This window comes from Pseudophryne corroboree, chromosome 2 (assembly GCF_028390025.1).
Source record: "Pseudophryne corroboree isolate aPseCor3 chromosome 2, aPseCor3.hap2, whole genome shotgun sequence".
Classification (NCBI taxonomy): domain Eukaryota; kingdom Metazoa; phylum Chordata; class Amphibia; order Anura; family Myobatrachidae; genus Pseudophryne; species Pseudophryne corroboree.
The window spans coordinates 131,054,019-131,068,301 of record NC_086445.1 but is presented as its reverse complement, the minus strand read 5'-3'; the positions used below and the strand labels follow the sequence as shown (position 1 = coordinate 131,068,301).

Genomic DNA, 14,283 nt, shown 5'->3' with positions numbered 1-14,283 from the left:
AACTGAGGTCTGGAGGAGGGGCATAGAGGGAGGAGCCAGTGCACACCCATACCTAAAGTCTTTCTTAAAGTGCCCATGTCTCCTGCGGAGCCCGTCTATCCCCATGGTCCTTACGGAGTCCCCAGCATCCTCTACGGACAACGAGAAAAAGATTTACCGGTAGGTTTAAAATCTTATTTTTTCCATACACTCACTTCAACATTTCCACTTCAACCAATGGTTGTGTGTATTTTAATACAGAATGATGAACACTTGTATGTTGTTATAATATTAATTATATTTGTAAGAGCATTGACTAAGAAGTAGGAGGAGTCAGGAATAGTAAGGGGAGGAGTCAGATGCTGACACCGAGGTGGGCCTGCGTGCTTCAAAAATGCCAGGGCCTATTTTTGGTCCCAGTCCGGCCCTGCTCCCCAGTGTAAAGATGGATGAGAGACGGGTAAGTATCTTTTTTTCTTTTACTTTCCCCGCAGGGTTTTCAGAGCTGAAAACTTCACAACCATTTCTTTTGAAATTGCATACCACGAGTATCGGGAGGGCGCATATCCGCGGTAATCCAAAATTGGGCGTGAGGTCAGCAAGGTTTTTTTTACCTCAGTAATCCTCGTGGCCAACTGAATTGCCCTTTTATCTCTCTCCACTTTATATCTCTCCAAGGCTTAGTACATAGACCTTTTAATCACTGTTAATGTTAACATACAGTATAGTGCTGTAAATTGGACTTACAGTCTTGTAATATCCTATTACAGATCTGTGGAGCAGGGAGAGAGCTACAAAAGTACTGTGGGGAGTAATTCAGATCTGATTGTAGATGTGCTAAATTTAGCACATCTACGATCCGTTACTCAGACATGCGGGGGGACGACCAGCATAGTGCTAGTCCGCCCCGCATATCTGGCCCTGCCCCCCCTGCTGAGTAGCTTCCTGCCTGCGCAGCCTAGATGCGCTGGCAGACGGCTATCCCGTGTCGCAGCGCTGCATGGGACGCCACGCAGCTGCAACAGTCCGGACACGCCTTCGTTGTCCTGACTGCGCCCTAACCAATGGCGTTCTAACGCCATTGGCATGCCCCCTCCCGCCCCGCGACCGTTTCTGCCTTTCAGTCAGGCAGAGGCGATCGCAGCCCTGTGTCCGTAACGCTACAATGTACAAGATTGCACAATTAGTTACACAACTATGGGGGTCATTCCGAGTTGATCGCTCGCTGCCGTTTTTGCAGCACAGCGAACAGGTTACTACTGCACATGCCTATGCACCACAATGCGCAGGCGCGTCGTACGGGTAAAAAGCGGAACGTTGCTGGGCGATGGATTTAACGAAGAATCCATTTGCACAGCCGATCGCAAGGAGATTGACAGGAAGAAGGCATTTGTGGGTGTCAACTGACCGTTTTCTGGGAGTGTTTGGAAAAACGCAGGCGTGTCCAATTGTTTGTAGGGCGGGTGTCTGACATCAATTCTGGGACCGGACAGGCTGAAGTGATCGCAAGGGCTGAGTAAGTCCAGAGCTACTCAGATAGCAAAAAACTTTTTCGTGCTGCACACGCGTTCGCACACTTGCAAAGCGAAAATACACACCCCCGTGGGCGGCGACTATGCGTTTGCACGGCTGCAAATAGTAGCTAGCGAGCGATCAACTCGGAATGACCCCCAGTGGGCCTAATTCAGAGTTGATCGCAGCAGCAAACTTGTTAGCAGTTGGGCAAAACCATGTGCACTGTAGGTGGGTCAGATGTAACATGTGCAGAGAGAGTTAGATTTGGGTGGGGTGTGTTCAAACTGAAATCTAAATTACAGTGTAAAAATAAAGCAGCCAGTATTTACCCTGCACTGAAACAATATAACCCACCCAAATCTAATGGGCCCTACATACTCAGCGACCCGCTGACGAGCTGCCCGACGGCCGTCGGACGACCCGGTGGCACGGGGGTAACGGGGGGAGTGAAGCTTCTTCACTCCCCCGTCACCCGGCTCCATAGCCCTGCATGCTAATATGGACGAGATTGTCCATATTGGCCTGCAGGTATGAATGAGCCGGCACCAACAATGAACGAGTGCGGGGCCGCGCATCGTTCATCCTTGGTGCCTACACACTGAATGTTATGAACGAGAACGTACATATCGTTCAGTAAAATCTTTAAGTGTGTAGGGCCTATAACTCTCTCTGCAAATGTTATATCTGCAACACCTGCAGTGCACATGGGGGGTCATTCCGACCCGTTCGCACGCTGCTGGTTGTCGCAGTGGTGCGAACGGGTCAGGACTGTGGCTGTGTGGTGCTTGCAATGCGCACGCGCATCGTTGCCCAGCAACAGCCGTTGCCGGGCAAAGACCAGAAGAAAGTGATCGCTAGCGCGATCGCAAGAAGATTGACAGCGGGGAGGCGTTCTGGGGCGGATACTCACCGTTTTCTGGGCAGTCGTTTGGGGGGCAGATGTCCGACATCAATCCCGGGACCCTCGTCGCTGGATCGATCGCAAGACCAGCTCCTACCCTGGTCTTGTTTTACAGAATTCTTATTTCTCTGACATCCTAGTGGATGCTGGGAACTCCGTAAGGACCATGGGGAATAGCGGCTCCGCAGGAGACTGGGCACAAAAGTAAAAGCTTTAGGACTACCTGGTGTGCACTGGCTCCTCCCCCTATGACCCTCCTCCAAGCCTCAGTTAGATTTTTGTGCCCGGCCGAGAAGGGTGCACACTAGGGGCTCTCCTGAGCTTCTTAGTGAAAGTTTTAGTTTTAGGTTTTTTATTTTCAGTGAGACCTGCTGGCAACAGGCTCACTGCATCGAGGGACTAAGGGGAGAAGAAGCGAACTCACCTGAAGTGCAGAGTGGATTGGGCTTCTTAGGCTACTGGACACCATTAGCTCCAGAGGGACCGAACACAGGCCCAGCCTCGGAGCTCGGTCCCAGAGCCGCGCCGCCGGCCCCCTTACAGAGCCAGAAGCAAGAAGAGGTCCGGAAAAATCGGCGGCAGAAGACATCAGTCTTCAACAAGGTAGCGCACAGCACTGCAGCTGTGTGCCATTGTTACTCAGGCACACTTCACACTCCGGCCACTGAGGGTGCAGGGCGCTAGGGGGGGGCGCCCTGAGCAGCAATGTAAAACACCTTGGCTGGCATAAATACACCACATATAACCCCCAGGGCTATATGGATGTATTTTAACCCCTGCCAGAACTTACAAAAAAGCGGGAGAAAAGGCCGCCGAGAAGGGGGCGGAGCCTATCTCCTCAGCACACAGGCGCCATTTTCCATCACAGCTCCGCTGGAAGGATGTCTCCCTGACTCTCCCCTGCAGTCCTGCACTACAGAAAAGGGTAAAAAAGAGAGGGGGGCACTAATTTGGCGCAGTTTTGATACTAACAGCAGCTATAAAGGGAAAAGCACATTTTATAGTGGTATTCCTGTTTATATATATAGCGCTCTGGTGTGTGCTGGCATACTCTCCCTCTGTCTCCCCAAAGGGCTAGTGGGGTCCTGTCCTCTATCAGAGCATTCCCTGTGTGTGTGCGGTGTGTCGGTACGATTGTGTCGACATGTTTGAGGAGGAAAATGAGATGGAGGCGGAGCAATTGCCTATTATACAGTTGTCACCCCCTGGGGAGTCGACACCTGAGTGGATGAGCTTATGGAAGGAATTGCGTGACAGTGTCAGCTCGTTACGACAGACAGTTGACGACATGAGACAGCCGGCTACTCAGCTTGTGCCTGTCCAAGGGTCTCAAACGCCATCAGGGGCTTTAAAACGCCCGTTACCTCAAATGGCAGACACAGACACGGATACTGACTCCAGTGTCGACGATGATGAGACAAACGTGACTTCCACTAGGGCCACACGTTACATGATTGAAGCAATTAAAAATGTATTGCATATCTCTGATAATACAAGTACCACTAAAAAGGGTATTATGTTTGGTGAGAAAAAACTGCCTGTAGTTTTTCCTGTATCCGAGGAATTAAATGAAGTGTGTGATGAGGCGTGGGTTTCCCCCGATAAAAAACTGATAATTCCTAAAAGGTTATTGGCATCGTACCCTTTCCCGCCAGAGGATAGGGCACGTTGGGAAACACCCCCTAGGGTGGATAAAGCGCTCACACGCTTGTCTAAACAGGTAGCACTACCCTCTCCTGATACGGCCGCCCTAAAGGAACCTGCCGATAGAAAGCTGGAGAATATCCTAAAATGTATATACTCTCACACGGGTGTTATACTGCGACCAGCAATCGCCTCAGCCTGGATGTGCAGTGCGGGCCTGGCGTGGTCGGATTCCCTGACTGAAAATATTGATACCCTAGATAGGGACAGTATATTACTGACTATAGAGCATTTGAAGGATGCATTTCTATATATGCGTGATGCACAGAGGGATATTTGCCGACTGGCATCAAGAGTTAGCGCGCTGTCCATTTCTGCTAGAAGAGGTTTATGGACGCGGCAGTGGTCAGGTGATGCGGATTCTAAAAGGCACATGGAAGTATTGCCTTATAAGGGGGAGGAGTTATTTGGGGTAGGTCTATCAGACCTGGTAGCCACGGCAACTGCTGGAAAATCCACATTTTTACCCCAGGTAGCTTCTCAACCTAAGAAGACGCCGTATTATCAGGCGCAGTCCTTTCGGCCCCATAAGGGCAAGCGGGCAAAAGGCGCCTCATTTCTGCCCCGTGGCAGAGGGAGAAGAAAAAGGCTGCAACAAACAGCCAGTTCCCAGGAACAAAAGCCCTCTCCCGCCTCCGCAAAGTCCTCAGCATGACGCTGGGGCTTTACAAGCAGACACGGTGGGGGCCCGTCTCAAGAAGTTCAGTGCGCAGTGGGCCCACTCGCAAGTGGACCCCTGGATCCTTCAAGTGGTATCTCAGGGGTACAAATTGGAATTCGAGACGTCTCCCCCTCGCCGTTTTCTAAAGTCTGCTTTACCGACGTCTCCCTCAGACAGGGAGGCAGTATTGGATGCCATTCACAAGCTGTATTCCCAGCAGGTGATAATCAAGGTACCCCTCCTACAACAGGGAAAGGGGTACTATTCCACACTATTTGTGGTACCGAAGCCGGACGGCTCGGTGAGACCAATTTTAAACCTACAATCCTTGAACACTTACATACAAAGGTTCAAATTCAAGATGGAGTCACTCAGAGCAGTGATTGCAAACCTGGAAGACGGGGACTATATGGTGTCTCTGGACATCAAAGATGCTTACCTACATGTCCCAATTTGCCCTTCTCACCAAGGGTACCTCAGGTTTGTGGTACAGAACTGTCACTATCAGTTTCAGACGCTGCCGTTTGGATTGTCCACGGCACCCCGGGTCTTTACCAAGGTAATGGCCGAAATGATGATACTCCTTCGAAGGAAGGGAGTTTTAGTTATCCCTTACTTGGACGATCTCCTGATAAGGGCAAGATCCAGGGAACAGTTGGAAGTCGGGGTAGCACTATCTCAGATAGTGCTGCGCCAGCACGGTTGGATTCTCAATATTCCAAAATTTCAGCTGATCCCGACTACCCGACTCCTATTCCTAGGGATGATCCTGGACACAGTCCAGAAAAAGGTGTTTCTCCCGGAGGAGAAAGCCAGGGAGTTATCCGAACTAGTCAGAAATCTCCTAAAACCAGGCCATGTCTCAGTGCATCAATGCACAAGGGTCCTGGGAAAGATGGTGGCTTCTTACGAAGCAATCCCATTCGGCAGATTCCACGCAAGAACCTTCCAGTGGGATCTGCTAGACAAATGGTCCGGGTCGCATCTTCAGATGCATCAGCGGATAATCTTGTCACCAAGGACAAGGGTGTCTCTCCTGTGGTGGTTGCAGAGTGCTCATTTTCTAGAGGGCCGCAGATTCGGCATTCAGGACTGGGTCCTGGTGACCACGGATGCCAGCCTGAGAGGCTGGGGAGCAGTCACACAGGGACAAAATTTCCAGGGCTTGTGGTCAAGCCTGGAGACATCACTTCACATAAATATCCTGGAGCTAAGGGCCATCTACAATGCTCTAAGCCTAGCAAGACCTCTGCTTCAAGGTCAGCCGGTGCTGATCCAGTCAGACAACATCACGGCAGTCGCCCACGTAAACAGACAGGGCGGCACAAGAAGCAGAAGGGCAATGACAGAAGTTGCAAGGATTCTTCGCTGGGCGGAAAATCATGTGATAGCACTGTCAGCAGTGTTCATTCCGGGAGTGGACAACTGGGAAGCAGACTTCCTCAGCAGACACGACCTCCATCCGGGGGAGTGGGTACTTCACCCAGAAGTCTTCCACATGATTGTGAACCGTTGGGAAAAACCAAAGGTGGACATGATGGCGTCCCGCCTCAACAAAAAACTGGACAGGTATTGCGCCAGGTCAAGGGACCCTCAGGCAATAGCTGTGGACGCTCTGGTAACACCGTGGGTGTACCAGTCAGTGTATGTGTTCCCTCCTCTGCCTCTCATACCCAAGGTACTGAGGATCATAAGAAGGAGAGGAGTAAGGACTATACTCGTGGCTCCGGATTGGCCAAGAAGGACATGGTACCCGGAACTTCAAGAGATGCTCACAGAGGACCCGTGGCCTCTACCTCTAAGAAAGGACCTGCTTCAGCAGGGACCCTGTCTGTTCCAAGACTTACCGCGGCTGCGTTTGACGGCATGGCGGTTGAGCGCCGGATCCTGAAGGAAAAAGGCATTCCGGATGAAGTCATCCCTACCCTGATCAAAGCCAGGAAGGATGTAACCGTGCAACATTATCACCGGATTTGGCGTAAATATGTTGCGTGGTGCGAGGCCAGGAAGGCCCCTACAGAGGAATTTCAACTGGGTCGTTTCCTACATTTCCTGCAAACAGGACTGTCTATGGGCCTAAAATTAGGGTCCATTAAGGTTCAAATTTCGGCCCTGTCGATTTTCTTCCAGAAAGAACTGGCTTCAGTTCCTGAAGTTCAGACGTTTGTCAAGGGGGTACTGCATATACAGCCTCATTTTGTGCCTCCAGTGGCACCTTGGGATCTCAATGTAGTTTTGGGGTTCCTAAAATCACATTGGTTTGAACCACTCTCCACTGTGGACTTATAATATCTCACTTGGAAAGTGGTAATGTTGTTAGCCCTGGCTTCAGCCAGGCGTGTCTCAGAATTGGCGGCTTTATCCTATAAAAGCCCTTACCTAATTTTTCATACGGACAGGGCAGAATTGAGGACTCGTCCTCAATATCTCCCTAAGGTGGTTTCAGCATTTCACTTGAACCAGCCTATTGTGGTGCCTGCGGCTACTAGGGACTTGGAGGACTCCAAGTTGCTGGACGTAGTCAGGGCCCTGAAAATATATGTTTCCAGGACGGCTGGTTTTAGGAAATCTGACTCGCTGTTTATCCTGTATGCACCCAATAAGCTGGGTGCTCCTGCTTCTAAGCAGACTATTGCTCGTTGGATTTGTAGTACAATTCAGCTTGCACATTCTGTGGCAGGCCTGCCACAGCCAAAATCTGTAAAAGCCCATTCCACAAGGAAGGTGGGCTCATCTTGGGCGGCTGCCCGAGGGGTCTCGGCTTTACAACTTTGCCGAGCAGCTACTTGGTCAGGGGCAAACACGTTTGCTAAATTCCACAAATTTGATACCCTGGCTGAGGAAGACCTGGAGTTCTCTCATTCGGTGCTGCAGAGTCATCCGCACTCTCCCGCCCGTTTGGGAGCTTTGGTATAATCCCCATGGTCCTTACGGAGTTCCCAGCATCCACTAGGACGTCAGAGAAAATAAGAATTTACTTACCGATAATTCTATTTCTCATAGTCCGTAGTGGATGCTGGGCGCCCATCCCAAGTGCGGATTGTCTGCAATACTTGTACATAGTTATTGTTACAAAAATCGGGTTATTATTGTTGTGAGCCATCTTTCAGAGGCTCCTCTGTTATCATGCTGTTAACTGGGGTCAGATCACAGGTTGTACGGTGTGATTGGTGTGACTGGTATGAGTCTTACCCGGGATTCAAAATCCTTCCTTATTGTGTACGCTCGTCCGGGCACAGTATCCTAACTGAGGCTTGGAAGAGGGTCATAGGGGGAGGAGCCAGTGCACACCAGGTAGTCCTAAAGCTTTTACTTTTGTGCCCAGTCTCCTGCGGAGCCGCTATTCCCCATGGTCCTTACGGAGTTCCCAGCATCCACTACGGACTATGAGAAATAGAATTATCGGTACGTAAATTCTTATTTTTGCATAGCAGGGATGCACAAGCGATCGCAGCCCTGCTACACTCCCCCATAGGCGGTGTCTAGTTGATCGCACGGGAAGCAAAAAGTTGCTACGTGCGATCAACTCGGAATGACCCCCATGGTTTTGCCCAACTGCTAACAAATGTGCTGCTGCGATCAACTCTGAATTACCCCCTATATCAGAGAGGAAATATGCAGTAAAATGTTGTTGTTTTTTTTGTTTGTTTTTTTCCATTTGGATATGCTCTTATTGGATAACACTGCCATAACTTTACTTTCAATCTTCATTAGAGCAGGACCAGAGATAATTAGTGAATTAACACCAAATCACAGAGATCAACAACCTCTGTCTCCAAAGTAAAAGTGAGTTAAATTTGCAAGTCAGCTTAACGTTGATGGTAATAAATTGTTACTTAGCACTTCTGTCAAATAATGCTGAGCAGCCAGCTAAATGTTAGTAAACGTTCGATAGCGTGCACTTGCAAGTAATCTAAAGCAACAGCACAATATATACCAGTGTAAACTGTGTATTTCAATTCTGCGCTGCTTTTATGAATGTACTGTACAAAACTTTACTTCAACTTTGATTAAAGCCAATCCTTATGAGAAGTGCAATTTTGCACCTTGTCAAAACCGAGTGGCACTACAATGGTAACAGATTTAAAACAGCAGGACATAGTGTTGGGACTTGGTTGTTTCCCAACCAATTCTGTAACTCCATGTTAATGTAAAGCTACACAGTATTTATGTGCTAGATGCAAAAATCAGGCAGTATTTTCCCAGCATACAAGAAAAATACAATTAACTTAAATTGCTAAATTAGAATTACTTGTAGGGCTGGACTGGCCATCTGGCACATGCCAGAAGCATCGATGAGCTGATCCAGCCTGAAAGCCTGTCCGTGCTGCTCCCCCTCCCGGCGTTCTGCTCCGCCAACATGCAAAGATAGAGGGGGAGTAAGTCATGCCCTGTGACTCAAGACACGCCTCAGTGAGGTGTGACAATGCCCTGTGAGCAGGGCTTAAAGTGGTCCTGGAGAGGAGGTAAAACTCAATTACCCAGCCACCCGCATCCCCCCCCCCCCCCCCCAACATTAAGTGGAGCATGAGCCAGTGCTAGGGTTTTCGGCACCCCCCTGCAATCTATAAATTAGTGCCCTACTTCCCATACTGTATAAAGGGACATTGATCTCACAAAGAAGTAGCGTGGTCACATAATAGTACCCCCCAAATTCCCCCAATTCAAATTACACCACACAGTGGCACAGTCTTATTCACATGACACCGCATGTAGTGCCCCTGATTCATATTACACCACATAGTAATGCCTCTTATTCAGGTTACGTCACTTAGTAGTGCCCTTTATTCACGTTGCACAATGGTACCATCTATTCATGTTATGACACACAGTAGTGCCCCTTATACACAGTTCCAACAGTAGTAGTGCCCTTTACACATAGTGCCCACAGTTGTAGTGCACCTTACACATAATGCCCACAATAGTAGTGCCCCTTACATATAATGACCACAGTAGTGCTGCTTATACACATACTGCCCACAGTAGTGCCATAGTGCCCCTTATATACATCTCTGCCTCTCTGTCACAACAGCAGCTCACCACCTGTGTCCCAACAGCAGCTTCCCCACCTCTCTTGTCTTCCCAGCCCCCTCTTATCTTGTCTTCAAGATGCACAGAGCCTGCTCCTCTTCATGGCTCCTCTTCACTTCAGCATTGGTGAATGCATGATATAACATACACCGTGCTGGAAAATTAAGCCGCTTGGACCTGATGAGGGGGTGAATGCTGTCCAACAGACATAGTGTGTGCGAGTACCAGGTGGGGTGGGCTGTAATTGGAGGTAGACCATGGAGCCACCAGGACCTGAGGAAGAAGGAGATGGCTGCAACTCATCAGTAACACTAGCATCGCCTGCATCATGTATTGATGTAGGTGATGGGGCAGGTTTTTCAGTTGGAATTACTGTGCAGGGCAATGGAGGTCGTGGAACTAGTTCCCCCTACCATTACAGGTGGTGGAACTCAGTTCCACCTCGTTACCCCCCACTTTAACCCCTGCCTGTGAGGCCCGTGAACCTAGACAACAAAAGTAATCATTCTTATCGGAGATATAAAGACCTGATTAAGAAACAGACAGGGAAAAAATAAAGCAGCACATTCAACAAAAATTGTTGGGCTCCAGGCAGTAACAAACTTATAGTCTAAAGGTTGTAAATTCCCAAATTGGATGGGCACATTGAGTTTTCTGCCTCCAACTACACAATAGCTGCATCATCGAGCTTCAACAGCATTGCTTCTGCTATAATAAGGAGCTGACTGCACTAATGGGCATCTGTAAATGCATGGGAAAAGCACAGTCATGATGAGCTAGGACGTATTCTGATACAACTCTAGGATTCCTTACAGAAACCAAATAGAAAGATATATATATATATATATCTTCTACAGTTGACGTCTGCAGAGCATAGCCCATGAAGTACGTCACGTGTCATGCGCTGACTTGGTGGGTATATAAGATGTGTGATGGGCTGTATGTACACATATCACTCGTTCCTGTCATGGGTAAATGGGGCGATTTATGCAAGTTACAAAAAGGGATGATTATCGGCCTTTGGGCCAAGGGTGGCAGTATTTCTGAAACAGCGCAGTTTGTTAACTGTTCGTATGCTGCTGTGGTGAAGGTGTATCGTGACACATGGCGCCATTGCAAATAACCAACGTGGAACCTGCGGAGCACCACGTGCCATTGATGTGAGAGGTAAACATCAGCTACGAAGGTGCGTAAGGGCCGGCTGACGCTGCACACAGCAGTTACTCTGGCTATTAGCTGGCGGTTATAATAATGTGACTCCACCATGAATATATATTTGTGAATTAATCTAAACCCTAATTATTTTTTAGATAATCTTTTTTAGATGTTACTGTCAAAATCAGATTCTCCTCTTGTTGTCAGACATATTCCTACCTACTGTACCAGTGACTTGTAACCATATTCCTGCACAGAGCGTAGCAGTCTCTGCAGCTAATGATGTAGAGAGGGGGCTGTGGGTGTTACGGGGGGAAGGTGAAGCGCCAGTTATATGTGTCACAGTAATGACAAGAAACGATTGCAGGACTTCTAATGGGTGAATACAGTTGCAGCATTGTTCACAGGTACAGATGTGTGTACCTGATCTCTACGCTCCTCAGAGATCTGTTTTGTAATGTAACAATACAGAAAAATAATTAGATTTCTATTGTTATGCGCAGTAAAATATTCTAGCCTCCTGATATCTGTGAAATAGAGTTTGTATTATGTTTGGATCTCACAGTATAAAAACAAATAAATAACTGAGAAGAAGAAACATAATTTCCACTCTGCATTGCAGCAATATTGGGTTTGCAAACGCCTCTTCTCTCCCTTGCAATAGAATAAGTAATAACATAAATATGTTTTCCGAGTGAGTTTATGCTTTCTACTGCAAACAAACAGATCAATTTTTATGAGAGAAGTGCGAGAAGTGCTGCCTTTTATCACGTCACGGCAAATGGCATGCAGCGAGATTTCGAGTAACACGGAATGTGCGATTAACAAGCTGAGATGACTAACACTTGCGTGGCAGTTGTAACTTAGCGTATAATTGTTTGGGCGGGGGGATAAGACAAAATCTATTAGTATTCTAGTTGCTGTGAGATCAGGGAATCGTTTCATGACTGTTTTTAAAAAAAAAAAAACTTAAAATCATTCTACAATATTTCTAGAGGCTTTGTATCTTAGTATTTATGTTATAAAGCATATTAGGAAGATACAGTTTTCCTTTTACTGTATCTGTGGGTTGAACACTTTTATATTGGCTTTGATTTGGGGTGAATTACTAGGTGTTATAGATCCGGTTAAAATAAAAAGAGACAGAGCATCTTAAAGTGTTTCTGTTGTCCACAGAGTGAAGGCAACCATTTTGTGGGCTGGGCCACTATTAAAAAATATGCAACCTATCAATTCAGTATCTATTAATTGCTCTTGAGAATGCAGCCAACTCTATTTACTTTGACCCAGTGACAGCACTTGATAATGCGACCAATCAAATCATCAGGGCCCAGTGATATCACTGAGAATGCAGCCTATTAATTTAGTACGACCCAGTTCAGTCTTTCCTCAATAATGTGTCTAGTTCCAACAGTGCCGTAGGGCAGCAGTACGCTCTGGGCTGGCCCCGCCCCTAAATGAGTGATTTTATGACATCACACCTAGGGGGCAGAGACATTAGCTCTGGTGAGTAGAGCACTTCCTGGAGCACCCTTAGCGCCACAGGCTGCAGGGTGTGCTACAGTAGCACCACTGGCTGCAGGTTGCCATTGCAGGCACCCTGCAAGCCACATGCAGGTGCCGTGGGGCAGCAATGATACAGACCCCAGAGCCCTGCGCCCTCTGCGACGGCAATGCTCACACACCCTTAGTTACAGTACTGGGTCTTCAGTTCTTTGATAAGCTTAATTGACAAAATGGCTAACTCCACTGTGTGTAAGTGATTGAAGCATTTTAAATTTGAGGTTCCAAGTCAGAAATGTTTAATAAAGCTTTGCTTCCGCAGTTATATTACTTTAATTGCTAGTGTAACAATTTCTAACTTGGACACAAATGGCGCATTTCTGAAATGCAGTACTTTCCCACCCGACCCACTTCCCCAGTATGCATTGGTCTGTTCCACTACTCATTTTAGACACTGATGTCTCCTGTGTAGAAATAATGATATTTATATTTTTTTTGTCTTTAGGCAGACAAATGGCAGTAGCTACGTCCGGTGTTCGATGCTGATGATCACAGAGCAGGCTGGTTGTTGAAAAGCGTCGGAGCTTTCACTATGGGCACAGCGACCGAAGAATTAATTGTGGTAGAGGATGATTCTTCATTGAATCCTTTGTGCTTCGAGTGTGGCCAGCAGCACTGGACAAGAGAGAACCACCTGTACAATTACCAGAATGAAGTGGATGATGACCTGGTTTGCCACATTTGCCTTCAACCATTGCTTCAGCCTTTGGATACCCCTTGCGGCCACACGTTCTGCTTCAAGTGCCTCAGAAACTTCCTACAGGAGAAGGACTTCTGTCCGCTGGACCGAAAGCGGCTCCACTTTAAACTGTGCAAGAAATCCAGCATCCTGGTGCACAAACTGTTGGACAAGCTGGTGGTCTCCTGTCCTTTCACCAATGCTTGCAAGATCACCATGCAGCGTTGTGACGTGGAGGCTCATCTCAAAAACCGGTGAGTCCGCATGAGTGCAAAAGGCAATGTTAAAGGTGTTCTAACTTGTCCAACTTTTTTCCTTTCGTTATAGTGTATTTTCTGTGCCAAACATGAACATAATTAGACATTTATGGGCCCCATAACAAAGGTTTGTAAGGGCCTCTGCAGTAAACCAAACCAAATGAGGCCCGCTAAGTATTTTTGCAGGGTCTGTGTCACTGACTGTTGCAGGAGTGAGTTAAACATTTATGTTTGAGGTTAAACGCTTATGTTACACAAGAGTGAACATTTGATATTTTTTTTTTGTAATGTATAATAATAAATAAATAGATATTACCTTTATTGCAGCATTACACCCAATTTGGCTGGGGGGGGGGGGGGGGGGGGGGGTTCATCTGATGCCTGTTATGATCCAGGCACAGGAGTTCTATTGCTCAGACAGACCTTTATCAATCAACAGCAAGGTTATCAAAGCCTGTAACTGTGGGGAAACAAAGAAAAAATAAAGGGTATATTCATGAAGCAGTGAGACATGTGGAGAAGTGAGCCAGTGGAGAAGTTGCCCATGGCAACCAATCAGCATTGCAGTTACATTTAGAATTTGCATACTATACAGTTGTACGGAGCAGCTGATTGGTTGCACTGGGCAACTTCTTCACAGGCTCACTTCACTGTTTTCACTGTGTAGACCCCTAAGTGTTAAAAAGTAGAAGAAGGTATCTCATGTGCTGATTGATACAGGCACAAGGGCCTAGATCACTGGGGTATCACCTTATAGTTACTGCACCAAAAACAGATCTGGCATTTTGGGGCTCAATTAGCCTTTTTATTGTAATATATTCTGTTGCACTGGTGATTT

At 47.5% G+C, this 14,283-nt stretch overlaps 1 protein-coding gene across 2 annotated transcripts in view; it reads left to right on the top strand.

Moving 5' to 3' along the window:
- LNX2 (ligand of numb-protein X 2) overlaps positions 1-14,283 on the top strand; it is a 374,999-nt gene that overhangs the window by 160,438 nt on the left and 200,278 nt on the right. For both annotated transcript variants that reach the window (XM_063951718.1, XM_063951717.1), the window contains exon 2: positions 12,955-13,442. In XM_063951718.1, coding sequence (XP_063807788.1) covers positions 13,042-13,442 — 401 coding nt within the window. In that variant the 5' untranslated portion in view covers positions 12,955-13,041. The remainder of the gene's footprint in view (positions 1-12,954; positions 13,443-14,283) is intronic.